This window comes from Aspergillus costaricaensis (genome assembly GCF_003184835.1).
Source record: "Aspergillus costaricaensis CBS 115574 unplaced genomic scaffold BO79scaffold_12, whole genome shotgun sequence".
NCBI classification, from domain to species: domain Eukaryota; kingdom Fungi; phylum Ascomycota; class Eurotiomycetes; order Eurotiales; family Aspergillaceae; genus Aspergillus; species Aspergillus costaricensis.
Window position 1 is genome coordinate 327,387 of NW_020291812.1, and position 27,464 is coordinate 354,850.

Genomic DNA, 27,464 nt, shown 5'->3' on the forward strand with positions numbered 1-27,464 from the left:
ACTTTGCTTTGGCTACTAGTACCTCCTCACAACCAGCCTACTCAATCGCTTCTGTTCTAGGTTGATTTACCCGTCAGTTTACATGAAGAAGACAAAAGCCAACAAATAGAGAAGCAGAAAGCGCCTCGGTCCGATATTTGCACCGCGAATACCCCATATCTACCGCGAGATCCCATACTTCCATCTCGTCTCATCTTCCTATCCCAATACGTCTCAGTATCAGGCGAGTCGGATTTCCAAGGCCCACAATCCCTCGTCCTTGTCGATACAGAACGACCAAAGCACCTTGAGAAGCTGCAACACGATTTGGAGGCTGATTTTCAATATTGACTCCGCATCTCCTTATCTGACCCTTCGAGTAGATAATTCTAGCTGAGACTGGCTGGTGAGCCTGGGTAAGACGAGACCGATACACTTTGTGTTAGAGCCAAGAGTCCGAAGCCTGAAATGGCGTCGCAACAGACTCGGAATTGCCATTAAGTTTGTAATGAAAAGACTTGAGGTGCAGAAAATGGAGTGAACAGTCAATTGATGAACTCTGGTCAGCTACCCGCTATTTCTCTTGGTACTTTCACTCCTATTCGCTTATAACCCGAGGAGACATTTGTTGAGGTGCTGCCGATCCATCTTGTCTCTCTGATTGGTGCTATAGAAGACTCCGCGCCGATCTCGTTCGGCTGACAGCTTAGTTCATTTAAAGGTGGACCCTCATGCGCTAAATCGCCGCTCAGCATCCCCTGCCCCTCGATACAATCAACAATGGATCTATCTGCTTCCCTGCATCTATCATCCCAGAACCCCACACATTATCGGCCTACAAACTTGAATGATTTTGATACATCCCGTTTATAGGACAAGTTCATTATCTGCCCCATGCTGAGGATATGACTGTGGTGACTCGTCCCCCTCGCGATCGTCATGGTTTTAAGATCGCCATTGTCTGTGCTCTTCCCCGGGAAGCAGATGCAGTGATCGCGCTTCTTGACCATCACTGGGAGGATACCGAAGAGGTCTACAGCAAAGCTCCTGGTGATCCCAATTCCTACACTACCGGTGTTATCAGCACACACAATGTTGTGGTCGCGCATATGCCGCCTACGGGCAAGGGCAGTACGGGTGGGGTAGCTACGGGTTTGCGCACTAGCTTTCCCAGTATTGATCTCACCCTGGTCGTAGGAATCTGTGGTGGCGTTCCTTCGGATGCCAACCGGCAACGGGATATCTTCCTTGGAGACGTGATCTTCAGTCAAGCAGTTGCGGAGTACGATTTTGGGCGACAGTATCAGAGGGGCAAGCACGCCGATGGTGAGGAGGTTGGAGGTGGCGTACCTTCCTTGTCCATCCAATCTATCTTGCGAAAACTGGAGACCGATCGCCATCTACAACACCTCGAGGAAGAGACAAAAATCTGGCTTCAGACCCTGCAGCACCGACCAGAATACAAGTATCCTGGTCGTGAGTCGGACCGGCTCTTCCAACCATCATATCTTCATCGCCACCGTGAACCATCCACTTGTGGCGAGTGCTCGGACGAGAATGTATGCGCTGATGCACTCAAGGCTTCCTGCTGTGACTTGGGATGCGATGAGGATAACCTGGTGCGTAAGGAAAGGACTGATAAGTGTCCGCAAACCCCAGATGGTTCAGGACGAACCGAAACAGGGCCGTGGCCAGCTATTCACGTGGGTCGCATGGACTTTGGAAGTGCCGCCATGGAGTCTGGTAAGCAGCGTGATGAACTTGCTCAGCGCGAAGGCATCATTGGTTTGGAACTAGAAGGCGCCGGTGCCTATACCAGTAGCTTCTTCCCTAGCTTGGTCATTAAGGGAGTCTGTGATTATGCAGATTCGCACAAAAATGAGGTTTGGCAGGATTACGCGGCAGCAACAGCAGCTGCGTGTACAAAGGCCTTTTTACAGCATTGGGCAACAGATGCGATGAGTACGAATGTCGAGTTTGGTGAAATCATGACCATGATACATTCTGGGGGTCTCCTGCAGGGTCAGGGCAAGCCAGCCGCCGCCGCTGCTGTGTTTTGGAAAGCTCTAGAACGGATGCAAGAATCTCAGGCCACAGGTTCTCCCATAGAGACTGATAACATCACGGGATTGACACAAGCCTTGGTCGCCCTGAACCGACATGCCGAAGCTGAGCCTCTCCTAGTTCAGTCTGTTAAGTCTAACATCCGACAAGTGGGTGACCAAGAGTCAACCGTCGCCGCGATGAGGAATCTGGCTGAGTTTTATGAGGAATGGGATATGTGTCTGGCGGCGCAGCCTCTTCGGACAAAGGTCGCACAAATAAATCAACGTCGACTAGGCCGTGGGAGTGTACCCGCTTGTCTAAGCCAGTACGAACTCGGATTGAACCTCATCCGACAAGGACGGCATGCTGAAGCAAGGCCAAGCCTGTACACTAATCTCGAGTACCCTTTGGAAGCTGAGGATGTGAGCCACAAGGGTAACCTCGACCGCATGGTGAATATCGCAGGTAGACTTGCTGACTGTGGGATTGATCGGTGCGAATATCTTCACGTGGCAGAGCACATGGCACGCGATGCGGTGCGGCTGGTCAGACCAAGAATCGAGACACTGCCGTATGTAGCTCTATCAGCCTTCCGGACGTTTGGCTTCGTGTACAGGCTGCTTGGAAAGGCTGCTGAGGCAGAAGAACAATATCTGGAGTCGCTGACCATTGTAAACGGGCGCAGTCAGATGGAATGGCTGGAATCAGATGTGATGGTCAGGTGCTCCTCAGTTTTACTTGAGCAGGGGCGATATTCTCCCGCCTTGAGCATGGCTTCTGAGGCACTGGGGAAGGTTCAGAGGCAGGCAGAGCCTCTTGGAGAAACCGTGGCACGCTGCCGTACGAATCTTGCTTTGTCCTATATGGAAATGGGGCAATGTCGCTCGGCAGGATCGCTTGTGGTTGACATTCTGAGCAAGGCATATGAGGATGCGTGGGACATTGAGAAGTCCACTGTTTCCTCTCTCCTTGGAACAGTATCCATCATTGAAGATGTTGCCACTGTATTGAGCAGAGCAGGATGTTGGCAACAATCCCAGCATATTTACGAAAAGACGCATTCGATCTTAGCTCAGTTGCTAGGGACGATGGACATGCGCACACTACGGACCTCCTTGCGCCTCCGAGATACGCTTAGCTTACAGGGCAATTTTATGGATGCCTTGGTACTCAGCCTTGAGTGTAAAGACTGCTACTTGCAGCGAGTGCGACAGGATACCGTGCCCGAACGAATGATAATGGCTCAATTGGACATTGGGCTTGCTCGGGCATACGAGGGACTGGGGGACCACACGACGGCAGAAGCACTTGCACGCCAGGCGTTGAAGACAATTACCGAGAGTACAGACGAGAATAGTCCAGAGTCACTCCGCGCAACCGCTATTCTGGGGAGTATACTTGTGTCACAGGGCGGCCCCAAGTTAATGAAGGGCAGTGCTATGCAACGTCGTCTTGTTGAGACATGGGCTACATTGGCAGAAGAAGTTTCTTTACCAGCACTGGAGGCCATAGAGGCAGTCGCTCGGACGTGTGAAATCCAAGGGGATAAGGAACAGCTTACGGTTTGGAAGGAAAGAGCCTCGTCGGTGAAAGAGACATTTGAGGAGAGTTTGAGCGAAGAGGAAGAGGACAGGATTGAGTATTTGGTTGGGCAAGTATTTGAAAAGTGGGCCGAGAATGGCGAGAAGGTTATTCAAGAGATCGATCGACGGAGGACAAAGGTATTCACGATGATGTTGCCATAGATCAATCCTATGTATATTTAGCTTGGTTGCCTGTTATGGACGGCGCCAGTCCACTTGAAGTTGTCCTAAAATGTTATGGGTTTGCTGTCCCTATAGCGTGCGAGGGTTTGCACCATAATTAAGAAGACGTTATTGACTTTTCTCATCAGAGATCCCCGGGGATCCGGATATTGTTTTGATCATAATTGATATTTCTATTACCAATCTACATCTTTGAACGAGGCACCTCAATTGCATCGGTAATCCCCACATCTCGCACGACCAAATGATCAAGATCCTGCGTATTAACCAAGGCCGGATTCGCCTGCGAAAGCTCCGTAATTCCCACCAACCTCATCGCAGTCTCGAGCTCAGCTTGCAAAACTTCGCAACATCAGTACTACCATGCAGCATATACAGTATAGATCCAACTCACTATTAATCAAATGCTTAGGCCCATGCTCTCCGTAAGCAAGAGAATAAAGAAACGGCCTGCCGATTAGCACTGCCTTCGCTCCAAGACAAAGTGCCTTGAGTATATCGGTGCCACGACGGATTCCTCCGTCGATGTAGACTTCTACTTGACTGAAGATAGACGGTATATGGCGTCGTAATTCCAATAGTGTAAGTAGACCGGGCGGGGATGTGTCGAGGTTGCGGCCGCCGTGGTTGCTTTATACCCATTAGTGAGTCCATCATCAAACTCACTTCTGGATCCAAATACAATGGGATAATAACTGACTAACCTCAAAACAATCCCACTGACACCCACTTCCACCGCCATCTGCGCATCCTCCACAGACTGTATCCCTTTAATAACCAGCCTTCCAGGCCATTGTTGCTTCAACCACGCGAGATCCTCCCAGCAGAATGAGCTGTCGATAAACGACCCCGTGGTGCGGGTGAGTCCGCTTCCTGCTCCGTCATTCTTCGATCGAGTACCTGTCATTGGCATCGATATCATCTCCTCCGCTTTTACTTTCTCGTCCGCTTCCCGCTTTCCCGCTACGGGCGCATCGATCGTCACGAATATGGTGTGGATTCCCAAGTCCCATACCCTGCGTAGAAGGGACTCGGAGGCTGTTCGGTCTTTGGCGACGTATAACTGGAAGAAAAAGGTGGTAGAGGGGGATGGGATGTCTGATGTTATGTCTTCGATTGAGATGGAGGCTGTGATTGGTATCTGTACTTTTGTCAGCATGTGGTAACATTACTTTAGGCAGATATAGATATGAGAAGAGGAGAGATAGGTACGACATACACAGTGGAAGATCCCTCTACTGCCAGCAGCCCTAGCTAATCCCTTCTCGCCGATAGGATTCGCCAGACTTGCCAAAGCCACCGGCGCAATAATTACAGGTAACGAGCATTCAACGCCCTGGACTGTACATTTTGTGCTTATGTCCCGCACATTGCGTAGTAATCGGGGCCTGAACCAAATGCGGTTATAGAGCGATCGGTTCGCGTTAACGGAAACCAGATCTGTGGCGGCGGACGAGTAGAACGTCCATGCCTTTTTCGAGAAGGTGTTCTGCGCAACGCGCTCAAAATCATGCGCACTCAGTATAGTGCTTAGAGGTGGTTTGTTGGGTGGAGGAGCTGCCTCTCGAACAGATTTGTTGTGGGATTTCGCGTGGAGAGAAGACTGATCGAGGTGGCCAATTAATTTGTCTGTAGTGAGGGTTTTGGATATAAGGTCAGGAGTGTGCACTTCGCTGTAGGCCTGAGAAGCATCCTGGCCTGCGTAGCGGAGGATGGCTGGTTTCGAACGATTTTATTAGCTTATAGGGTATCATGCATGATGGACGTTGATGCTCACCGCCACAACCGCCTGGGTGGTCTGGGGCGAATTCAGTCAAGTCCCAGATTTGACCATTGATCGCGACCCAGCAATCACTGGGACTGCAATGCTGGGCAACTTCAGCCGCAGATAGGCGCTTAGGGCCAGCCATCCGTAATTGGGGTGGGGCTTAGTGATTTAATGGGGGGAGAAGATCTGAGGCAGAGGGTGATTGCATTTTCTTATGAAGAAAAGCCACTTATTCCCATGCAGCAGCCGGCAGTTACTATTCGTCTACTACTGAATTCTACGAGCGCATTCTTCGGTTGTACTACATGCGCATATTTCTTCATTATCCAACAGCTCACCTGTAATTAATACTCTAGTGATCGGTGATCACCGTCAATGCATCTAGTTTAGTGCTACGCATGATGACCAAGTCCTCTGAGCCACATATCCGATCGCCGATCTTATCGCCACGTAGATAATAAAAAACAACAAGTTCTGCTAGATGCGCATGCGTGACCAGCGATGATCGTCATTCGCACATGCATGTTGCCACTTGTTTAAACATGAACCAGGGTTATTTCGGGCTTTGCATATCATTTCGTTGTACCCTGTGGTCTATACAGGAACGCTTTAGTAGCCAATAGCATAGAAATATCGAGGGGATAAGGCCTGCTAAAGCTGTGGATCCTTGCGAAATGGTTGCAGGGCTTGCTTCGGACTTCGGACCCTTTTTCAGTCAGTTTGCCCCCGGTGACCGAAGATAATTTTCAGCTGAGATTGTGAATTCATTTGCTTTTAATCTAATCTTTTGGAGAGTGATTGATCTATCACTTTATGTTATGGGGCAGGTACTATGTAATATTGTTGTAACAGGGTCTTGCATCTCCTGTATTTAATACCTTCATGAGCTCTTAGCCGGATTCGTCGCTAGTACTATGTATGTCTTTTGCGCAGATCTCCTCGGATTTAGAGCTCAGTCTGGGATGAGGTTGTGTTGTAGTGAATAGTAGATTAAACATGTTATGTTGATGAACTGCTTTTTCTAGGTTGTTATCTATGGTGTATGGCCTTGTTTACAGTCTTGCTGCCACGGCATCGTGCTCATTTCCTGGCACTATTGCCTCAAAATATCTATTCAAAGCTGATGCACTCGTTATCCCCTTACTTAGATCGAGAACACATCCAACGTATCCATCGGGACGCACGACGACGATACCACCCTTATCTGCATCGAATCCCATCTTGACATGAGCGCTCCTTTCCGTGGCTTCGCCTCCCTGCGACATTTCGCGATCGTCCGCGTAAACGTGATACCTATAGCAGGCAAAATAGTCCGGAAGGCATTCCTGGATTTCAATCGTCGATCGCGGTGCGTGGAAAACCAGCGAAAAGGTGAAGAATGGGGAGTGAGGATTATGTCTTCCTTCGTACGAAATATCAATGTTTCGCTGATATCGGCGAAAGATGCTGCTCTTGGCCTGTAGATTATCGGCAAGATCGAGTATCGCCTTCGAGGTAGTTGCAGGTTTTCCTGCAAAGATGTAGATCCGGTAGCTGCCGTTGAAGGGGATCTCCTGTTCAAGGTGGACGGGACGGGCATCAATAACTCTTGTTACAGTTGCGGTAGGGAAGCTGTGACCAGTACGCAGGGGTGTTGGGTTTGGTGACGGTGAAGTTTCTGTAGGCCAGGTTAAGCTGTTAACAGGATACTCGACACCGTAGCCACTCGTCAAGAACGAGTTTTGCTTGTATACGTGGACAAACTCCGAGTTCGGCGTGCCCTTATTCGCGCCAGCGGGCTGACGAGAACTGAACAAGTTCGCGTATGTCGCATCAAACTCGAGGAGCTTTGCTGCTACCAGCTTACGCTCCCCTTCGTAGGTCTTCAGAAGGGAGCGCTGGAGAAAGCCAGATTCGACCAGGTGTAGCTTCCATGCGAGATTGTGTGCATCTAGGAAGCCGTAGTTCATTCCCTGGCCGGCTTTGGGCTGTGAGAAATCGCTGTGTTAGCTTGAAGATTACTTTTATCCTCAGGAGTCTGTCATGTGCTTACGCTGTGCGTATGGCATGCGTCTCCTCCGATAAAAACTCGCTCATCGAGAGTATATCTGGAGACGAGCCCTTGTCCGATTCGGTATGCAGAGTGCCACTCCACCTCGTCCCACTCCACTTTATATGGAGCAAGGATTTCATTGACCGCCTGCTGGATTTTCGGTACTGTCGCAAACGTGAGAGGTTCTTGTCCCTTCCCCGGAAACATCTGAGCATAGATACGGACAACGTTGTTGCCGTGAGGAATTATCATGGCGGACCCTTTAGAGGAATGGACGGTAGATTTGATCTAGTAAGTTGTATTTTGTCGGTTAGTAGGTTCAAGGAGCCAAATGTCGCAAGAAGAATGGACATGTACCTGAATGTCCGGAAAGTCGCTTTTTACCACCCCGTCAATGACACTCCACACATGCATTGTAGAATCTTTCGACAACATCGGCACCCCAAGAAGATGCCTCACCCGGCTTCGCGCTCCATCCGCACCAAACAAATATTTCGTTCGCACAGTCGAACGTTCTCTCCCGTTCACGCTGACGAGGTCCACTACCAGTGGATGCTCGGGATACTCTCCGCATGGCTCATTCCTAACCCCTGCAATGGTCGAGGTTCTCTGGATGTCGAGCCCTCGCTTTCTTAAATCATCCAGGAATATTTTCTCGATCCGGCCTTGGTGGAGAATGGTAGAGAACGGATGCCTCGTATCGATGTAATCAGGATAAGTCTTCGCTGTCCCCGTTCGTCGAATCCCCCGCCCGTCGTTCGAAGCATTCCAGAATGCAACCTCGTAAATTTGTCCTGGGTTATCAGACATAATGGTATGTTTTAGGTCCAAATTCTGCAACACATCGAGAGTCCGCGCCTGGATCCCAGCCGCGCGCCCAGTCTTTGTCGGGAAGGGCCGCTGGTCAATGTGTTTGATTTTATACGGTCCCAAGCGCAAGAGGCATGCTGACAGCATGAGCCCTACCGGGCCAGCGCCTACAACGACTATATCGTAGCAGTCGGTCATGGTTTAGAACTCTTTGGTGGTCCTTATGCGCCTTTCAAGATCTTGCTAGATGGGATTTTTGGGTAAGAGAACCCAAGGACATCAAGGGGAATTGGAATCGTCCACCAGCCAGAAGAGAAGTAGCCCTTTGGCTTGCTCTAATGCGGAGAGACCGAAAAAGCAACAACATGGTACAAGTCATCAGGTAAAATAGTGCGCATACCTTTGCTTACCATTAACCCTGCCAACATATGTGTGCCACGTGCCCCACGAAAAACCTCCGACTGAAGCTGCAGCCTTGCCACCATGGTAGATTACGGAGTGTGCATGGTAATCTCACCCCAGTCACTAAACCTCTACAAGTGTGACTCGAGATGCAGGACAACCCGTTGATGACGCGTCAACCAGTTCAGCTGTGATCTGTGATCTACGGCCCGCGGAGGGCCGCCCACTAGCCTAATCCACCGCAGTTGACGCCCCGTGCGCAGCACAACAATGCTTATCTCTAAAAGCTAACGTTAATTTGGGATGTCTACAATGACACAGCTAAACCCCACCTCCTCATTTTAGGCCTACAATTAGCCCCTTCATCTGACCTTGTCAGCTCACCGGCGCCGTAACGAGTAAGTATGGAGCTAGATGACGATATTCGACTTTTCTCGGCAGGCATTTCAGGTAAAGAAGCCCGCCTTAATTTTTCTCACCCTTGCTGACGCGAGGGGAAGGCGATCCGAAACCCTCGGAAGGGGCGTCAGTAGCGCTGAGATTATCCAGTCTCGACATGATCTGGAATAGATTAAGAAGCAGGATTAGGGGCAGTGGTAACAACAGTGTCGAATTTCAGCATTACAATCGGCCAGAGTTCACCGATACATTATGCTACTCTTCTTCCACTTCTTGAGAGATCCTTTGAGGGAGTTGTACAGCTGGCAATACCGGTTCTTCGCTTCCTATCTTTTGGGCGAGATACAGATCAATCAACATCAAACACAACAATCAGATTACGAAAGAAGACTTGTGACCTGCCACTGCCATGAAACTGATATTCGTGGCAAATTGCCAAGCGCCATTCGATTTGCGTTCTAGCTTCTAATTACACAATGCCAAGGAGGATTCGGTGTTTGCTTTTTCTTCAGCCCTTCTACCCTCACCCACAGCCATGCATGATGCATGATGTATGATGCATCAGCTGAGATGTAAGATGGCAAATCTCTTCTATCTACACTGTATTCCGAGAGATAGCTGGCATTACATTTTCGACGATGGCTATAAATCTGTTCCGGAACAGTATGCCAGGCTCATTACTCTAAGCCATTGTTAAATTTCGGTGCTCCTGTCAAGACGCTCGATCACCTCTGTATACATCTTGAATTTTACTATTTGCACAACATGCGTTCCACCGGCGTCGACGGCGAGCCATCCAAGGTCCCGCCCAACTTGGCCGTGATTAAGAGTATCAATCCCAACTACACCGGCTTTGACTATATATCCTGGTATCTGGGCAATGCCCGTCAGGCTGCCACCTACTTCGTCGCCCACTTCGGCTTCCGCGTTATCGCATACAGCGGACCAGAAACCGGATCGCACCTGACAACTTCCTATGTTGTTGCCAACGGGAACGCTCGCTTCATGCTGACTGCCCCAATAACCGGGCCCCAGAACATCCCCTCCGACAAGAACGTGTCCGAAAAGGACCGCAGTCTGTTGACTGAGATCCAAGCACACTTGATCAAACACGGCGACGGAGTTAAGGATATTGCCTTTCAAGTCGACGATGTCAGAGGCGTGTGGGAGCATGCCATCCAAAATGGGGCAACCTCAATCCAGAAGCCAACTATACTTAGTGATGAAAAGGACGGGAAAGTACTCTATGCAACAATCAAAACGTACGGAGATACAGCTCACACTCTGATCAATCGGTCGAATTATCGGGGAGTATTTTTACCTGGATTTCGCCCGGTAAATGATATGAATGCTCTGAACGAGCTACTACCCAAGGTGGATCTGATTGAAATTGATCATTGCGTCGGGAACCAGCCTTGGAATGGTCTCGACGGGATTGTCAAATAGTAGGCATACCCATTCCCTTATCTCGTCATTCCAATACCTCCAAAGAAGTTTGCTCATCATCGTATCTGTCAGTTACGAGGATGCTCTGAACTTCCACCGCTATTGGTCTGTGGACGACAAAGATATGTGCTCGGACTACTCAGCTATGCGATCCGTTGTTGTGGCATCTCCTAACAATGTGATCAAAATGCCAATGAACGAGCCAGCCACTGGTCTGAAGAAATCTCAGATTGAAGAGTGAGTCGCAACACCCCACCTAAGAAAGGGTCCCGGTGATATAATCAATGCTTATGTACGTGTCTAGATTCGTGGACTACTACGGAGGAGCAGGCTGCCAACATATCGCTTTTCGAACCAACAACATTATTGAAGCTGTCGAAAGCCTCAAAAAGCGCGGCATAAGCTTTCTTTCAGTTCCTAGTAGCTACTATGTCAAGATGCGTGAGAAGCTGGCTATGAAGAACGTCAAAATTGCCGAAGATATCACCCTTTTACAGAAATACAACATTCTTATCGACTTCGACGAGGGGGGGTATCTTTTGCAGATCTTCACTAAACACGTGGGTGACCGTCCTACTGTCTTTATGGAAATTATCCAGAGAGAGAATTTCGATGGGTTTGGAGCTGGGAACTTCAAGAGTCTGTTTGAAGCTTTTGAAAGGGAGCAAGCGTTGCGCGGGAATCTTTGAAGATTTTGAAGCACCCAGGTGCTTTTGACGACGTGTTTTCAGAGCAGACAACATCATTTTTTCCCCTGTTTTATATAGGATATTACGTATCAGATATCGCAGATGTCGCAGATAAAACACATATCCCGAATATGCCTCCCTCTTTCCAAATTTGTCTTTCCATCCTCCTTCAAGGGGATCAAAATAGACTCGTGTAGTCATGCGGCGCAGAATTGGGCAAGTAACCGATAAATTATCGAACTAGCATTGTATTTTTTAATGGCCTGCGATTGCAGGCAAATCAGGTATCTTTCAAGGTGGCTACAAAGTGCCTAGTAAAGCTTGAACCCAAAGTTCTTCCAGAAGACAAGCAGCCTTGGCTATGAGTGGACCCACCATCGGCATCTTCCGACACCGGCGACTGATAATCTGATAATCACTGCCGACGCCATATTCAGGAACAATTTTTCCATCTCCACAGTCACCACCTATATCACCAACGTCAACCAATTATTGAATCCCTTCACTCCTACATACCCATCATCAATGCTAGACTTACTCTCTAGCATCCCTGCCACCATTCAGTATGGTCTAAACTCTGCTCCTACTATCCTCTTCCTATCCATCACCCTCCCCATCGTCGTCTGCATTATTCTCCTTCTCCCCTACCTCAACCCCACAACCCCGCCCCCAAAAGGCTGCCGCAGACTGGGTCTCTCACCATCGAAGCCCTCCAACTTGTACGATGAATACTCACCCAATTACACCCACGGCGTGCCCAGCACCGCCACGGAGCCTGAATCTGGGCTCCCAGCCTGGCGCATCAAAGCGCTATTCACGTACCCGATCAAGAGCTGCGCAGGAGTGGAGCTTGAGGCAGCAGATGTGATAGAGACGGGGTTAAAGTATGATCGGCTGTTCTGTTTTGCGGAGTTTTTCCCTTCACAACCTTCCACCGCTACCACCAACACATCAACCACAACATCAAATGAAACAGAAAACGACGAGGCGAATGGAACCTGGACAGCCCGCACCCTCCGAGACCGCGACTTCCGACAGCTCGCCCTCCTCCGTCCAGAGATCTGGATTCCTGATCCATCGTCACCTACATATTCAGCCACAAATCCCGAGACATTATCAAACGGTGTTCTGCTAATACACTACCCCCTCCCACCATCTCGCAACCCCCTAATTACCCTGCTAAGAACCCTGCACATCCTCCCATCCCAAAGCCACTTCACCATCCCCCTCGACCCCCCGCCGAACTCATCAACACAATTTCCCCTCACCCCCGTCAAGATCTGGAAAGACATCCCTCTCGCACACAACTACGCCCACCTCCTCCCCGCATCCCTGAAAGATCTCCTAACATACGACACCACCCTCCCACCGCACCAACGGAGGAAGCTGTCTCTCTTTCGTGCAAGCCATACCCACAGGCGAGAAATCTATCGCAATGCCCCTCGCAAAGAAAATATAGGCTTCCAGCCCGTGACTGGCTTCGCAGACGCATATCCCATTCATTTACTCAATATGGCGAGCGTGAGGGACGTTGCTGCTAACTGTGCGAACGAGATTCCCAAGTTGAGTGTGAGGCGATTTAGGGCGAATGTGATTGTTCAGGGGCCGGGGAAGTTTGTGGAGGATGAATGGAAGAGGATAGTTATTGGAGATTCCTCTGGCGATGGGGTCGAAATCTACACAGCATGCCGCACCATCCGATGCAAATTGCCCAATGTAGATCCTGATACGGGCATACGACATCCTAGGGAACCGGATCGGACGTTGAAGAGGTATAGACGCATTGATGTGGGGGATTTGACGAATGCGTGCTTGGGGATGCAGTGTGTTCCTGCTGTTAAAGGTACCCCCTTTCTTCTTTCTTTCAATTGGGTTGTTAGGCTGAACTGACTGATGGTATAGAATTCACCCTGCGTGTCAATGATCCTATTACGGTGTTGGAGACAGGCGAGCATTGCTATATCAAGATGTTGGCGCCGGGGGAAAAGGTTGAGGGGGTATAATCACGCATTGTGCTCTACGTGGAGTTGTGATAATCTTGTATCATTATTGTATTATAGGTTTCTTTGTGTGAAGCTATCATTTATATTCTCCTATACGTACTTGCTCTCCTAAAATGATCGTAGCTCCCCTCTTCTAGGTGCCGCCGCTTTCTTGAGGGCACTCAGGGGCTTGGCTCGGTGAATACCTCACATCACGGATGACCGCTCAGTGAGCAGACACATCTTCTCTGATCTACTCATCTGTCCCTGTGTTTACAGCCTTGTGAGACAATTTCACGTGATGTCCCATGTATGGACTAGTTTAACTCAAATATGAATCGTGCCCCTCCACTAGCTCGTACTTCAAATGCCATCTTCAAGGCTGTGGCCTCCTGCCGTGGAATCGTACATCTAGCAGCCTGGATTCTAATTTGCATGCTCGTGCGCCCCTGTTATGGTTGAATTAATTGGTCTTGTAGGCACTCTCATCGGCATCGTTCAGGTATGTGGTAAGTTGGTGTCGGTGTGCTATGATTACCGCATGGGCGTCCGAGATGCGCCCCAAGCTATCTCTCGGATTGTGGACGAGGTCGCCAGTGTTGGGTACATCGCACAGCAACTAGTGAAGGCAATTGAGTCCGACGATGCCTCTTCTTTGCCTTCTTTGCCGTCTTTGCAGGCGATAGATGGGGATGGTGGTACTCTCCGCAGTTGCTTGGTCGAATTGCAGGATCTGAAAGCAAGCTTAAAACTGGCAAAAACCTCCAGTTTGAGGCGTGCTCTGACGTGGCCGATGCAACCTGTAGATGCGGAAAGAATGTTGCAGACCCTTGCGACCACCAAGAGCACGCTGCAATTGGCATTGGCGGCTGATAATACGTGGGTAGTTTGTGACAGAATATGCAACCGTGGCTTTTCTGACGGTTCGTCTAGCCAAAACATGGTAATAAGCCACACCCGGTCGTTGCCGAGCGTTGAGAAGAAGGTTACTGGACTATCGGAGAGTGTGGCTCAATCTGACGAGGGTAAGCTGGGGTTCAGAGTCAATAAGACCGATAATAACAGTTTTAGGCCGTGAATTAGCTGAAATTCTCAGCCAGCTCGGTGGACGCTGTCAATCAGCCAAGCAAGATGAAGAGTACCAAAAGTGTGCTCCAGCTACTGGTGACTGGCTTTTAAATACAGAGCAATACATGAAATGGAAAATCAACCGCAACCATGTCTTGTGGGTCAAGGGAGCCGGTAAGTGGCGCCCTCTGTACTGAGCTTAACCGACTACTGATCACCCTGCTTTAGCTGGATGTGGTAAGACCGTCCTATGGTACGTATGCTTCCTATTGGATCCAGTCGACGAGTGTCTCTGAGCCCATTTGAATTATGATGGTCTGACAACTAGCAGTTCGAGGATTATTAAGGATCTTCAGGACCACTGTGGTGGGGAGCAAAGTAGCAGCCTATGCCATTTCTTCATGGATTCATCGGAAGAAAGAGGAGTCGACATCAACCGCGTGTATGGATCCTTCGTCAGGCAGCTGATTCATCAAGGAGCAACCATTCCTCGCTTTCTCCCGAGGCCGTGGAGGAATTATAAAAGCCCATCCGACGAACAGCATTCAGTTTCATGGAAGTGGTTATTGAATGACCTCTTGTTGCAGTTCGAGCATAATTACATTGTTCTCGATGGTCTCGACGAATGCGAAGAATACCTGCAGAATGGAGTTCCCGAGCTTGCAAATTTCGTTAAGGAGATGATGGAACAAACAAAAGGACAACAGCATTTAATTGTGTTCAGCCGAAACTTGGAGCAACTTCGACACGCTTTCGAAGGCCTCAGGATCTCCACCGTTACAATTGATGACTCAACAGTAAATTTTGATATGCAGACAGCACTACGACACCAGTTCTCGCATCAGGGCAAACTTGCCCGGTGGCCAATATCGTTGAAGAAGAAGATTGAAGAGAGCCTCCTGGCCCAAGCCAATGGCTCGTGCGTATTCAGCCTTGACCTACGGAAATGTTAAGTGGCTGACACCGTTTGTAGATTTCGTTGGATGGACTGCCAGCTGCAGACACTGCGACGGTGTGCCACACCACAGGCGGTACACAAAGCTCTCAAGGATCTACCAAAGTCACTGGAGGAACACTACACCATGGTAATCGGCAAGCTTGATGAGAGCAACCGCATTCCCGTGAAGAACCTTCTACGCTGGGTAGCCTTTGCTCTTCGGCCGGTGAGTACTCATCACGATAGGAAATCAAGAATCATTCCCATTCTGACGTGTTGGCAGCTATCTCTAGAGGAAATCACAAGCGCCATGGCTATTAATGCCGATAATGAAGTTAATCCTTTCTGTGACGAGGACTTAGTGCTTCTCGACCCAGAAAGCTTCATTGATTCCTGCTCCAGTCTTGTCTCGACTTACTGCCGTGGGGACGAATCGAGTGGCACCCAGGGTGTATATGTCAAGCTAGCCCACTTCACCGTTCGCGAGTTCCTCACTTCTGATGCAATCTTGCGAGGCTCATGCTCCGACTTCTTCATGGATGCGAGATCGTCTCATGCGGTCCTGGCTAACTGTAGCCTTGCGTACTTTCACCATGCGGTTCAGTCTGCCGCCGGCGACCCCTGGACTTATCCCCTGGCATGCTATGCAGGGCACTTTTGGAACGAGCATAAAGATCGTTCTCAAGGCGCTTGGCAATACCTTGAACTAGAGACTATCTTACTGGATCTCTTTAACGACAATGGGCCCTATTTTGGGCTAGTATGGAGCAAAGTGGCAAAGGTTGACCGACCGTGGCTGCGGGATGAACCGAGCGACACCAATGACTATACAGCATTATATAACTCTTCCTACTGTGGTCTTACACGAGTGGTAAAAGCAATTCTCAACAAGGGTGCGTCGCCAAATGTCTCCGGCGGCTTTTACCACCGTCCATTACAAGCAGCCGCATTCATGGGCCACCTGGAAATAGTTCAGTTACTGGTAGACGCAAAGGCCGAAGTCAATGCAAAAGGGGGTGCGCTAAGTACGGCACTTGTTGCAGCAGCTGCTCAAGGTCATTCAGATGTCGCCATCACGCTGCTAGAAGCTGGTGCCAATGTCAACTTCCCGAATCCACGGACTTTTGGCCGCCAAAGGTCGGATCCTCTATTTCTCGCTGTCGCGAGAGGTCATCTACCTGTCTGTGAGATTCTGCTCAATTACGGAGCTGAGGACTACCACGACATGAAAGGACACCCTGCATCCGCCCTAGTAACAGCAGTTGGTAGTGGTCGTCTTGATATTGTGAAGACATTGCTAAGGTGCGAGCGCATCACAAATGCAAGGAGCATGAAGCACAGAACCACGGCAGTCATTAGGCCCGTCCAATGTGGCATCACCGCCGCCCAGTATCAGGCCGCGGCTGGCGGCCACGTCGACATATTGCGCGAGCTGATAGCCTATGGAATTACACCAGACGAAGCATTGAGGTACGCAGCTCGTGCGGGTGACGAGGCGCTCGTGCGAAAGTATCTAGACGAGGGTCTCAACGTCAATAGCCACGCGCAAGTCTCAGATCACCCAATAGCTCTCCAATCGGCGATAAAAGGCGGCCATACTGCGATTGTGCATGAGCTGCTATCACGTGGAGCAGATCCAAACCTGGAATCAGGCTTTTTGACGCCCTTGAGAGCTGCGGTGGACGCGGGGAGTTTCGAACTCGCCCAGGTTTTGATCAATGCAGGCGCAAGAGTGGATTCCCACCGGGCTTTACAAAGTGCTATGTCTCAGAAGAGAAAAGATCTTGTTGATCTCCTCCTGCAGAACGGAGCAGATACGCATCGAAGCTTACGAGATGCTGTTCGGGGTGCCGACCTTCGGGCTTTCCAGTTCCTTATCGATAGAGGAGCAGATATTCATCGCCAAGAGCCAGATGATGAGACATCCATGTTGGGGGCGGCCGCATGGGGTGGTTCAGTCTCAATGGTAACATATCTACTCGACAACGGACTGCAGGATCAGCTCAATCCGGGGCCTGAAGACACCCCACCTCTGCTTGATGCTGTTGCCGCCACTCGTCCACTCATTGTGGAGCTGTTGATCCATCGTGGAGCTGACGTTAATGCCTACCCCCAGGCAGCCGAAGAGCGCCGTTTCACTGGATCATACCGTTTATATGAGAATCATCGCCGCTGGCCACCTGAACCAATATGTGAAACGGCACTGACACTAGCTGTCAAAGCAAACAATCGAGATATAGCCGACCTCCTCATGCGACATGGCGCGATGGTCACACCAGATTCGCCCGACACCGTTGGCACACCTCTTTTGTATGCGGTAGGAGATCAAAATATTGAACTTATTCGTACGCTGCTAGATAGAGGTGCCGATCCAAACCAGAGAGGCACAATTGTGGAGGAAGGAAAGCCATCATTTCCCCTCCTCGTTGCAGCAGAGAATGGTAACACCGAAATCATCGACTCGCTCTTGAAGGCGGGTTCAAGATTAGATGATCAGGACTCGGAAGGCTTCAGTGCCTTGCATGCTGCGGCTGCCTGTCGCACGTCAGACGGACTCAGGTCACTTCTCCACAAACACGGTGCGGACATGAATGCAAGGCTTTTGAACGGCAGTCTACCAATCCATTCGGCTGCATCGAGGGGCACCCCAGAGAATCTTGGAATATTACTTGAAGCTGGCGCGGACATCAACGCCACAGATGACAACGGTCGCACGCCACTGCATTGGGCAGCAGATAGTGGCAACTGGGAGACGACCGAAGCTCTCCTCGACCGGGGAGCCCTGGTAAATGTGAAGTCTCAGGACGACGGAGCGAATACCCCGGTGGCCATGGCTTTTTTGGCGAGGGATGAAGCCATTTCGTATTGTAGGCGCTTCTCGGAGGACTGGGACGATGAGAGGATAGAGAGGCTGTTGCAGAGATTGAAAGAAGCGTCGGACTGAGTGAGGACTCGATAATCCGGTGAGATGGTGATAATTAAGCAAGCACTAAAACGCCGTTTCGGGCTACCTATAAAATCAAATCAAAAATCTTGTTCTAGCTGTGTATAGTATCGTAACGGCGAATACAGCTTACGATATGCGGTCTACTAATTGCTACCCCCACCGGATAATAGGATACAATTCGAGTATACCCACTAACGATTTTCTACTACGACTTTTTACCGCAACATTCAGTATCATCTCTCGGGCGCAATAACTTCCTTGGCAGCGTTTTTTCGGGGTCATTGGAGATTATCGGACCCGTCTTGAACGGAATCACTCGAACTCTTGGCGTGTCAGCGGAGGTACGTCTGTCAATGCACCACCGTTGAAGGACTAACTGGCAGATGTTGATAGTTGTAAGTAAGGTCAACAGTCATGTTAGTAACCAAAAAAGAAAAAGAAAAGAAAATTACATACAACAGAAGGGATTCGCTGGTGGTCACCCACCCAACTACTAACCTCCCGGCGTGTGGCTTGAGTACGGCTGAGCGGACGGGAAGCCCTATTTTCCACACCCTGTGGTCGTATGTGCTTGGTGAATAGGAAAGACATAATGTATTGACAGAGAGTATTAATAATAACAAGTAATGCTTCGCTATTAGCCCTCGGGGACTGGTGCGAGTGAGACCCAGACGTCGTAATAATTCTTCTAGAGTTGTATTAGTAGTGTTCTGCTCGAACTTCATTTACTCCTATATTGTTCTGGACGTGCATATTATAACAAAGGCAAATACAGTTGGCATACGCTCTACTAAGTGATAATCCCACCTAAATACCAGGCACATCTCAATCAGCAGAACATAAACGTCACCACCGCTACCCCCAAGCAGGCAACACCTAGAGTACAAACTATTAGTCCCTGCAAATATAGACAATATCTTCAAGCCATGACCTACCCAGAGCAATATTCATATAATAGTATCCTGCACTCTCGAACAGGAACCCAGTGACGACCGGGCCCAGCATCAAACCGACATTAAACGAGATAGACACCAGCGCGAAGCACCTCGCGCGCCCACCATTGGGGCCAAACAAGGTGGGAGTATCTTTTTCGACTTCCTCTAGGAGGTCTATTCATCGTTAGCATTCAACATGCAAATTTCGTTCCTCGCTTGTTAAATATAAGATTTGGGATTATGACCTACACCTCATATGAAACGACCCGGCACCTTGAACCGACGACATCACTAAACCGATAGCACATATACATACAATAAAGGCTACTTTATCATCTGTCCGGCTCCCACTAGCCTGAGAGACATCCCTGCCAGGTACACCTAAGTAACACATCAACGGGCAAAGAAGAGCCCAACCGATTGCCGTTGGGTATCGAATACCGACACGATCTCGGAGATGGCCAAATAGGGGAGGCAAAAAGATGACTGGGACTTGGAGGGCAAAGAATATCGCCCCGACGGATGATGGGCCCCAGTCAAATGTATCTCGAAGATACACAGGTAGAGTGGCGTTGAATGCTGTCCGGAGTGCGGCTTGGGACATGGTGTTTAGAACGGCTGCCCACATTCCAACGTCTTGGAGCATTACCGTGTAGTAGTTGCGATATTCTGTGGTTGCAGTGCTGTCGAACTCCGCCTTCGTTGTGGTATCGAGGTCTAATGAAGGTGATTGGGGCAGGAAGGGGGACGCTTCCGGGACATTTTGACATAGCTTGCTGCGGTTTTCCAGTCTGATTGGAGACTGCGAATCAAGTAGATGATAGTCAGGCTGAATCATAACGAAGCGTGCAATCATGTCGAGGATCAGCAGAGTCATTGGTAGGGACCAAGCTGGCCAGTATCCGAACCAGCCTAATAGAACGCCCCCAAACATCGGTCCGCTGACCGTTCCCAACGTTGAAAAAGACATGCTCAGTCCCAACATTGCCCCAGCTCGTGCACTACCCGCGACCTCGGTGAGCATGGTCGTGCACGCGAGCCATGCAGCCGAGGCAGCTACTGCCTGTAGAATCCTGCCCAAGTATAGCACCCATGCTGGATCATCAACACTATTAGCATCAAGAGCAGGAAGTATATAACATGGCTGGGGTGACGGGTACATGTGGTGGTGATTGCAAACAGCGCAGTTCCAGCCAGACAAAGCACAAGTGCCAAGTATAGTGGGATCTTCTGGTTCGAGATCGTATCGAACAGAGCCGCGCAAGAAGGGGCAGCGAGGATTGCCGCCAGGCCTTGTAAACTGAGTAGGCTGTTGGTGGTGCTAGTGGTTTGGGAGGGATCGTTGTGAAGGCGCTCTTCTAGCATATACGGGAGCATAGGTACGGGGAAACCGGCTAATAGCGATTCTATTCACTAGCTTAATTAGTGGATATGAAACAGTCGTCGGCTAGAGTAGGCGGGTGTGTCTTTGTACCAGTAAACATGGCCAGGCACGCAGTGACGATGACGAACTGGCTGGAAGATCTCCATCCCTGGGTGATTGGGCGTTTTGTGGACACATCCATATTGCCTGTAGAGGTCGACACGCAGGTTTCAGGTCAAGACATCCTGTCTCTTTTGAGATTATGGACGAGACGTAGACGTTATGTTGATTGAGTTGACTCAGGGTGGGTGCGCGCCACAATCCACGCAGAAGAATGCAGGGCACCCATGATCAATGTGCCTTGCGATGATCGGCAGGCGCAGGAACAACATTGCGCGTGAGATCACCCAAAGACAGGAGGGGGTCGGAGTATCTATTTGTACTCGGTCTGGCCAACTTAATCGCAATGATTCCGGTCGATGGTTGGGGAAGACAATGTGTATTATTGTTTCTTATTTGTTTTGCCTAAACTCCCTGTCCAGATTCAACCAAGTTTGTGTCTGCTCATTGACCAGCATCCCAGCCGGAAAGCAAGCACCAATCATGTTGAGCGGGAATGCAGTGCTGCAATATTTGAATACCACGTGGACACTTGAAGAAAGTCCGGCAGGAAATAGAATCTCGGGACTCGGGTACAAGGAAATAGCACTACTGCTTAGCCCTTCGCGTCGCTTCTACTAGGTACGGAAATGTCTCGATAATAAAATTGTCGTATTAAATCAAATGACCGTCTAGGTCAGGGTATCCAAATATAACCATATCGCCAATCAAAATCAAACAAACTAGAAAACAGGATTAAACACTCGAGGGCTCGCCCTTGGTGTACTGCGTGCTCTCCCTCGATGTCATCACCTCCTCGCTTCGTCGGTAATCACCCCGGGCCTCCAGAATCGCCGCCTCCTCCTCTGGGTCCTCCGGAAGGATCAAATTGAGGATCAGCCCGATCAGAGCGGTGATGGCGAACCCGTTCTCCATCACCAGATCAATAGCATCCAGCAATCCTGTCAAGCCACGGTTGTTACCACTGTAGGTAAAGACGTAGTCGAACCAGTCGGATACCAGGGTGGCGCCCATACCAACTGCAAACGAAGCGGTCAGGATGAATCGGTTGCGACGAGTGAATTGAACATTGGTGATAATGCGAACACCGGAAATCGCCACAGAGGAGAAGAGGAACGTCGTCATGCCACCAAGAACACTATTGGGAATGGCAACCAGTGCCGCGGCAAATTTGGCGAAGATTCCCATAATGATCAGGAAGAAGCAGCAGCAGTAACCAGCTGTGCGGTTGGCGCACTTGGTCAGCGCGATGACACCGTTGTTCTGGGCAAACACCGACATCGGCGTCATGGTCATGAGGCCGGCCAGCACACTGGTGAGACCGTTACCAAGAACACCACCCTGAATACGCGAGTCGAAGGTGGGGCCTTCAACTTCGACCTGGGATACGTCGCAAGTAGCGGTAATGTCACCAATCGATTCCATCATGACCACAATGTACACTGCCAGCAGTGGAAGGATCATGGGCGGGTAGATGGTCAGCGGGAATGTCTTCACCCAGATAAAGGAGGCCACCGGCGCAGCGTCGATGCCCGATCGATCAAAGTATCCGCAGGCAGCCGCCACGATACATCCTACCAACAATCCCACCACGACCGAGCAAGATCGCATGATAGGCGCTCCAAACCGCTCACAGAGAATGATCGAGACATATACCAGAAATCCGAGACCGATAAACTCCGCACTTCCCCAAGGCAGAGCATGCGGTGCGTCCGCGCTAGGACACAAGGCACCGTTTCCGGGATTCTCGGAGCAGGTTCCAGAGCCACCTGCCCAGTCCTGGAAAGCGGATTCGATAAGACTGGCTCCAATCAGGAGAACAGTGGGACCAGTGACGAGGGGAGGAAAGACACGTCTCAGAATTTTAGGGCTCATGAAGGAAAGGCCAATCTCGAGAAGCGCACACAAGCACGATGTTCCCAGTAGAGCGCCATAACCCTTAGGGCAGGGCAGCTTGGTTCCGTCCTCGGCGGTCGGGCAGTATCCACTGGAGTACATTTGTTCGAAACCACCGGTTGCGACGGTGATTGTAGCAAAGGAGATTCCCACCACTGAAGTCAAGCCAGTACCAATGTAGTATTTCGTTCCGTAGATGTGGAAACGGAACATCTGAATGGCGGACAAGATACCGGAAGCGATGAGGGACGTTGAGACGAGGTATTGGTAGTCTTCTGTTCCGAAGTTGGCACCAGATGTGCCTCCGATCAAGATAGGAGGTGAAATAACTGACGAGTCAGCACTAGTCAGGATTCAGAGAGGATCTAACTCACTGCCACCCAGCATTGCCAGTGCATGTTGTAGTCCAAGCAGCATAGCTAATACGATAGGTACATTGTCTTCGAGCCCGAAGAATGGTGCAGAGCTTCGTTTCTTTGTGATGAAGGGGATATTCGGAGTGAACAAGTAGGCGTAATCATAGTCTCCAATGAGGCCCTCTCTGCAACGTATTAGCGCGTCTACTGGTTAACGATGTTCCATGACCAACCTTGTGGTGAAGGTTTTGACCAAGCGGCGGCCGACGTCATTCCAAGTCCGCTTAGGCCGGTAGTCCGGGCCTATCTGGTCAGGACCGTCCATTGTGTGAGGGAGACTAATGTGTAACAGATGTTGACGTAGAAGTGTAGATGAAACTCGATGAGTTGCGGACGAATGGAAGATATCTCGATGTTAAAATATGGACCCAGATGAAGTAGTCCGAGTGGAGTGAGGGGTCGGTTCTTAGCAATGGCTAGTTGGATCTGGGGAATAGACTAAGACCATTCCAAACATCGACGGGCGAGGCGTCTATATACATGAACCATCTTCCGTGAGCTCGAAGATGAATCGGGATGACTGAAGCTCGGACCGGGCGTGGATGATACAGCTATCAGTGGCGAAGATGATGGATGAATCAATCGAATAATGGTAGGCAGTGGTTATCTCTGGGCACCGGCGTGGCAGACACGCGAGCTAATTTCCAAGCGAGCTGCAACCTGCAGCAGACCGGGGCAGCGCTAGCGATGACTGGTTCCTCTGGCGATTACGCTGTTCTCATCCAGGCTTCAACTGTGGGCCCTCCGATAAGAACGGACGGCTGACACGCTGCCCTCATGTAACCTCCCCGGCCGCTTATCAGTCCCCAGATCGGGTTCCGCCGAAATCCATCTCTTGCGTCTCCCCCCTGATAGCCGGTGGCCGATGGGTCTTGCACTGACGAACCCGATGAGGCCGGAGTAGAACTCATCCAGAACGTGGGAGGACTGGGGGGGAGATGATCGGACTGATATAAGCTAAAGGCAAACGTGCATAAGGGGGAGAATTGAAGGGCCGACGATGCTTCTTTCGCCGGGTTGCAGTCCGGGGAACACCAACCCCAATGCGGCAATCCATTAGTCATAGATTCAATCAGGCCCAACTTTATCGTAACCTTGACTGCTGCCCGTGACTAACAGCGTAGCAGTAGTTTAAATTGTACCTGTAGTTCTGTGAAGAGCATTATTCCAGATAGTATGGATGTAAACACGAATTGAACGATAAATTTGAATGCTGGTGTCTTCAGATAATGCGAGCATCAAACCCTTCTCATCTTGTCTCCACAGTAGGAATGAAAGAAATGTTGGATCTGCGTTCGCTATAAAACAATGGAGGATTGAATCCTTCGCATCTTTTTGTGTCTTGCATGATCTTGTATTAAATACTTTATATGAATGTAACTCTACTATCGCTGTCAAGGTGTACTATTTGTTTTGACTAATAGCTCTTACTAGTAGTATGTGAGGCTGATTGCGATGAATGTAGCTAATAACTGTATATGAACGCTTTCAACCGTCTCCTAGACTCTTCTAGGACAAGCCACGATGCACTGAATGCCCGCTATGCAGCTAGCTCGATAGTTCGTAGTAATTGCTAGCCTGGTGGAATTCTTTGACACATCAGACTCCATAATCTGTGGAGCAAGTTCATGGCCGTTGCTATAACTATCCTGACGCTTTCGCTAAGAGCTGTCACATAATTGTCGGATCCGGTTTTCCCTTAAAGTCCTGATTCCATGTTGCTGACTAGTTGGTAATAGCATACTTTCTCATTGCCTTTGTTGAGATATTACATATATATATATATTATAAAAGTTTGATAAACACATTATTATGACCACTCAATATTAGTTTGGTTCAATTTTCCGGAGCATCAAGGTCGATGGTCAACAAAATGATTTGGACTCGTGTTTATAAATTATGCACAGATGCAAATTCAGATCTAACAGTCAATAGATAGTATTTATACAACGTGGACGCTATGATTAGTATCAATTAAAGGAAAATAACAAAGTTCGAACGGTTATGCCTTTCCCACAGATGTCCTTCTTTCTTTCACCAAGAATGTAGATCTAGATTGAACGTCATGCTTATGTTCTGAATGAATATTTGAATCACATAATCTAGAAATCATGATGAGGTTGAAGTATATCAATAAGGCATATCCCGAATCGACCAAATAGGTATACACTAGTCATAAAGAACCAGCTATCCACCCACCCCTGGAGTTGCCGAACGAAAAGTTGAAGTGAGTCTGTCACAATGACTTCCTAGCAGGAAGAGAGCCCAGCATTATATACCCCATCTATCAGAGACTAAACCTCAATGCCCAGTCACACTTCCTACGCATAAATCCCCACTCCAGACAATGCTCTTTTACAGTCATCACATCTCAGCATAACCCCCCGGCATACGGAAATACCCATACTCCGTAACTATCAAGCGCAACCTTAAATAGTCTATATTCAGTGACAAATACCTCCACTAACACCCTTACTATGATCCGATAATAATTATTCTCCGTTTCTCGGAACCTTACTCTCCGACACGATCCTCGATCGGCAAGAGGCTGAGCATTGTCTAGTTCTATCTAGCCGTGGGGAAACGGAAGGGGCTAGAGTTACTAGTGGAGCCGGTCCGTCAGTCCGAACCACGTCTTCTTGGCCACTTGTCAACCTCGGATCGGCAAGGGCCGGGTGGATGGATGCTTTTCATTCTACGTTGCGGGTGATTTCGGAGGGGAGGTGTGTAGAGTAGGTCGAGTGAGTAATGGGGTTGGATAAAAGGTGGGTGTATATTTTGATGGTTTGGGGATTTGTCATGGGGATGTGAGGTTGATGAAGGGCTTGGAAGCTGTAGATTGGACTATGGGATGTAGTGCTTCTGGTTCTATAGTTATCTGCGACATTGTTTTTGAAGTGTGTAGGCAGAGGTAGACTTGGAACAGTCGACCAGTCATCTTCGGGAGAGCTGTGATGCAATTCTAGACTAATAATTATTGTGTTCAGTCATTGGTGCGATATCCATATTAATGGACTGCCCGTGAGATTATAGTACAGCTTCTAAGTATAGTATTCGAACAGATTTTAGGTCATTACTCTTGAGCTTGATAGACGTGGGAGGATGGAGTAGTGAGTGTATATTAATACTATTATGCGTCATATAATCATGGAATAAAGACTAGTACTAGCAGACGTATATGTAGTAATAAGTAGACACGGCGTTCAGCGATCGAAGTATTGGTAGTTGGTGTTGTATATATGGAAAATGGCATATTATATATTCCTTTTATGTTGGTCGAACAACTAAGTAGTAGGATTCGAAATGTACCCGGTATGCACTGCAACTACATTTTTGCCCCTCAAGGCCCCTGAGCAGAATTAGCATTGCTCCTACAGAGTAATGTCATGTGCCACTGGCGAGGGGATTGAATCTAGCAGTTTGAAGCTGCCAGATAGAATTGATCGGTGATCTACCTCACTATTTGGGATGTCTTTGCATACTAGTCCATATATCCAACTGGAGTACACCCACATCAATAGAACATTATGTGACTATCAATAAACTATGTTGATCAACAATGCCTACTAATTGATCGCCATGCTTATGGGTGTGGTTCTAATGAGTCGTGAAATAGTATTTTGCTCTCACCGTCTCAAATAAATACCTCGGTCTATCCATACTCCGGACCGAGTGAAGCGCAAGAGATCTACAGACTCAATTCTAGGAAAAGCAACAGCCAAATCTCACGCAATGCGCTGTTTAACAACCTGTTGGACAAATCAAAGACTTTCCCAATTATTGATGATTTTATTGGCGGTTAGTGAAAAATGATCTCAAATTTTGCTCAAACCATAGGGTGTGGACGAGATCTGTCCCAACCAGATGAAAGTGGCACGACGTGTTCAACGGAGCTGTAATGGCCCCGGTCCATAACTTTGATTCAATGCCACTGGGGCCATCTGATAACGTGGGGATCCAGTGAAATCGATCCCTTGTCTGGGGAATGATTTCAAGACTTGCGGTGTGTGGGACGCCTTGCTTGGATGGGTTGGCATGTCCCAACCGAGCTTGGATCATGTGGTTGCCTGAGGCGATAAAAGTTAATGGGAGGAATGTCACATGTGTCACGTGGTGAACAGTTGTCGAATGATGTGAGATGAAAAGTGTTGGGGAGAATGCATGCCTGAATCATGTGGCGACGATCATCAGATTTTCTACGGACTCTGAAGAGCATCAACGGAGCACCCGGGAAGAGTTTGTGCCGAGGAGCTTGCGGCTCGCAGTCATGCCAAAACTGACTTTGGCGTTTCAAACTCGGCCGGTGGCAATAATGTCCACTCATAGGGCTGCCTTCAGCGGAAAAGTCTGAGCGAGTGGACCAATGAGTGATCCAAGACATGCTGATTATAGCACTAGATTGCGTTAGTGTGGCCACCGCATAAGCAAAGACTCCAATGTTTCAATGCTCCAGAATTAGGATC

General features: G+C 49.2%; 9 protein-coding genes across 9 annotated transcripts; 5 read left to right on the forward strand and 4 right to left on the reverse strand.

The window, feature by feature from the left end:
• Positions 1–884: 884 nt before the first annotated feature.
• BO79DRAFT_193052 (purine and uridine phosphorylase) lies at positions 885–3,770 on the forward strand (the record flags this gene model as incomplete). The annotated part of the gene is made up of 1 exon (XM_025680946.1): positions 885–3,770. The coding sequence occupies one exon, from the start codon at positions 885–887 to the stop codon at positions 3,768–3,770; it is 2,886 nt and encodes a 961-aa protein (XP_025540678.1).
• A 205-nt stretch (positions 3,771–3,975) lies between these two features.
• On the reverse strand, positions 3,976–5,701 carry BO79DRAFT_144827 (cytochrome B2; the record flags this gene model as incomplete). Its single annotated transcript, XM_025678399.1, has 5 exons — positions 3,976–4,133; positions 4,186–4,421; positions 4,496–4,932; positions 5,011–5,507; positions 5,569–5,701. 5 exons carry the CDS (start codon positions 5,699–5,701, stop codon positions 3,976–3,978), a joined length of 1,461 nt encoding a protein of 486 aa, XP_025540679.1.
• A 910-nt stretch (positions 5,702–6,611) lies between these two features.
• On the reverse strand, positions 6,612–8,599 carry BO79DRAFT_145046 (phenol 2-monooxygenase; the record flags this gene model as incomplete). The annotated part of the gene is made up of 3 exons (XM_025678413.1): positions 6,612–7,526; positions 7,592–7,879; positions 7,949–8,599. 3 exons carry the CDS (start codon positions 8,597–8,599, stop codon positions 6,612–6,614), a joined length of 1,854 nt encoding a protein of 617 aa, XP_025540680.1.
• Positions 8,600–9,967: 1,368 nt separating this feature from the next.
• Positions 9,968–11,337, forward strand: BO79DRAFT_253946 (4-hydroxyphenylpyruvate dioxygenase family protein; the record flags this gene model as incomplete). Its single annotated transcript, XM_025686027.1, has 3 exons — positions 9,968–10,647; positions 10,721–10,885; positions 10,953–11,337. 3 exons carry the CDS (start codon positions 9,968–9,970, stop codon positions 11,335–11,337), a joined length of 1,230 nt encoding a protein of 409 aa, XP_025540681.1.
• Positions 11,338–11,823: 486 nt separating this feature from the next.
• On the forward strand, positions 11,824–13,340 carry BO79DRAFT_263505 (MOSC domain protein; the record flags this gene model as incomplete). Its single annotated transcript, XM_025686688.1, has 2 exons — positions 11,824–13,180; positions 13,240–13,340. The coding sequence occupies exons 1-2, from the start codon at positions 11,863–11,865 to the stop codon at positions 13,338–13,340; spliced, it is 1,419 nt and encodes a 472-aa protein (XP_025540682.1). The 5' UTR covers positions 11,824–11,862.
• Positions 13,341–13,773: 433 nt separating this feature from the next.
• Positions 13,774–16,550, forward strand: BO79DRAFT_263513 (uncharacterized protein; the record flags this gene model as incomplete). The annotated part of the gene is made up of 7 exons (XM_025686689.1): positions 13,774–14,198; positions 14,253–14,344; positions 14,391–14,561; positions 14,616–14,640; positions 14,719–15,306; positions 15,361–15,550; positions 15,608–16,550. Coding segments are annotated over 7 exons (2,434 nt in total), but the record flags the coding sequence as incomplete, so codon positions are not given.
• A 1,202-nt stretch (positions 16,551–17,752) lies between these two features.
• Positions 17,753–18,160, forward strand: BO79DRAFT_171309 (ankyrin repeat domain-containing protein; the record flags this gene model as incomplete). The annotated part of the gene is made up of 1 exon (XM_025679569.1): positions 17,753–18,160. A coding segment is annotated over exon 1 (249 nt), but the record flags the coding sequence as incomplete, so codon positions are not given.
• A 940-nt stretch (positions 18,161–19,100) lies between these two features.
• Positions 19,101–20,771, reverse strand: BO79DRAFT_263517 (MFS general substrate transporter; the record flags this gene model as incomplete). The annotated part of the gene is made up of 5 exons (XM_025686690.1): positions 19,101–19,147; positions 19,207–19,380; positions 19,456–20,301; positions 20,367–20,612; positions 20,681–20,771. The coding sequence occupies 5 exons, from the start codon at positions 20,769–20,771 to the stop codon at positions 19,101–19,103; spliced, it is 1,404 nt and encodes a 467-aa protein (XP_025540685.1).
• Positions 20,772–21,322: 551 nt separating this feature from the next.
• BO79DRAFT_244750 (nucleobase:cation symporter-2 family protein) lies at positions 21,323–23,454 on the reverse strand. Its single transcript, XM_025685409.1, has 3 exons — positions 23,175–23,454; positions 22,960–23,126; positions 21,323–22,914 (listed from the first exon to the last, which is right to left on the reverse strand). Exons 1-3 carry the CDS (start codon positions 23,264–23,266, stop codon positions 21,425–21,427), a joined length of 1,749 nt encoding a protein of 582 aa, XP_025540686.1. The 5' UTR covers positions 23,267–23,454; the 3' UTR covers positions 21,323–21,424.
• Between the last annotated feature and the right edge of the window lie 4,010 nt (positions 23,455–27,464).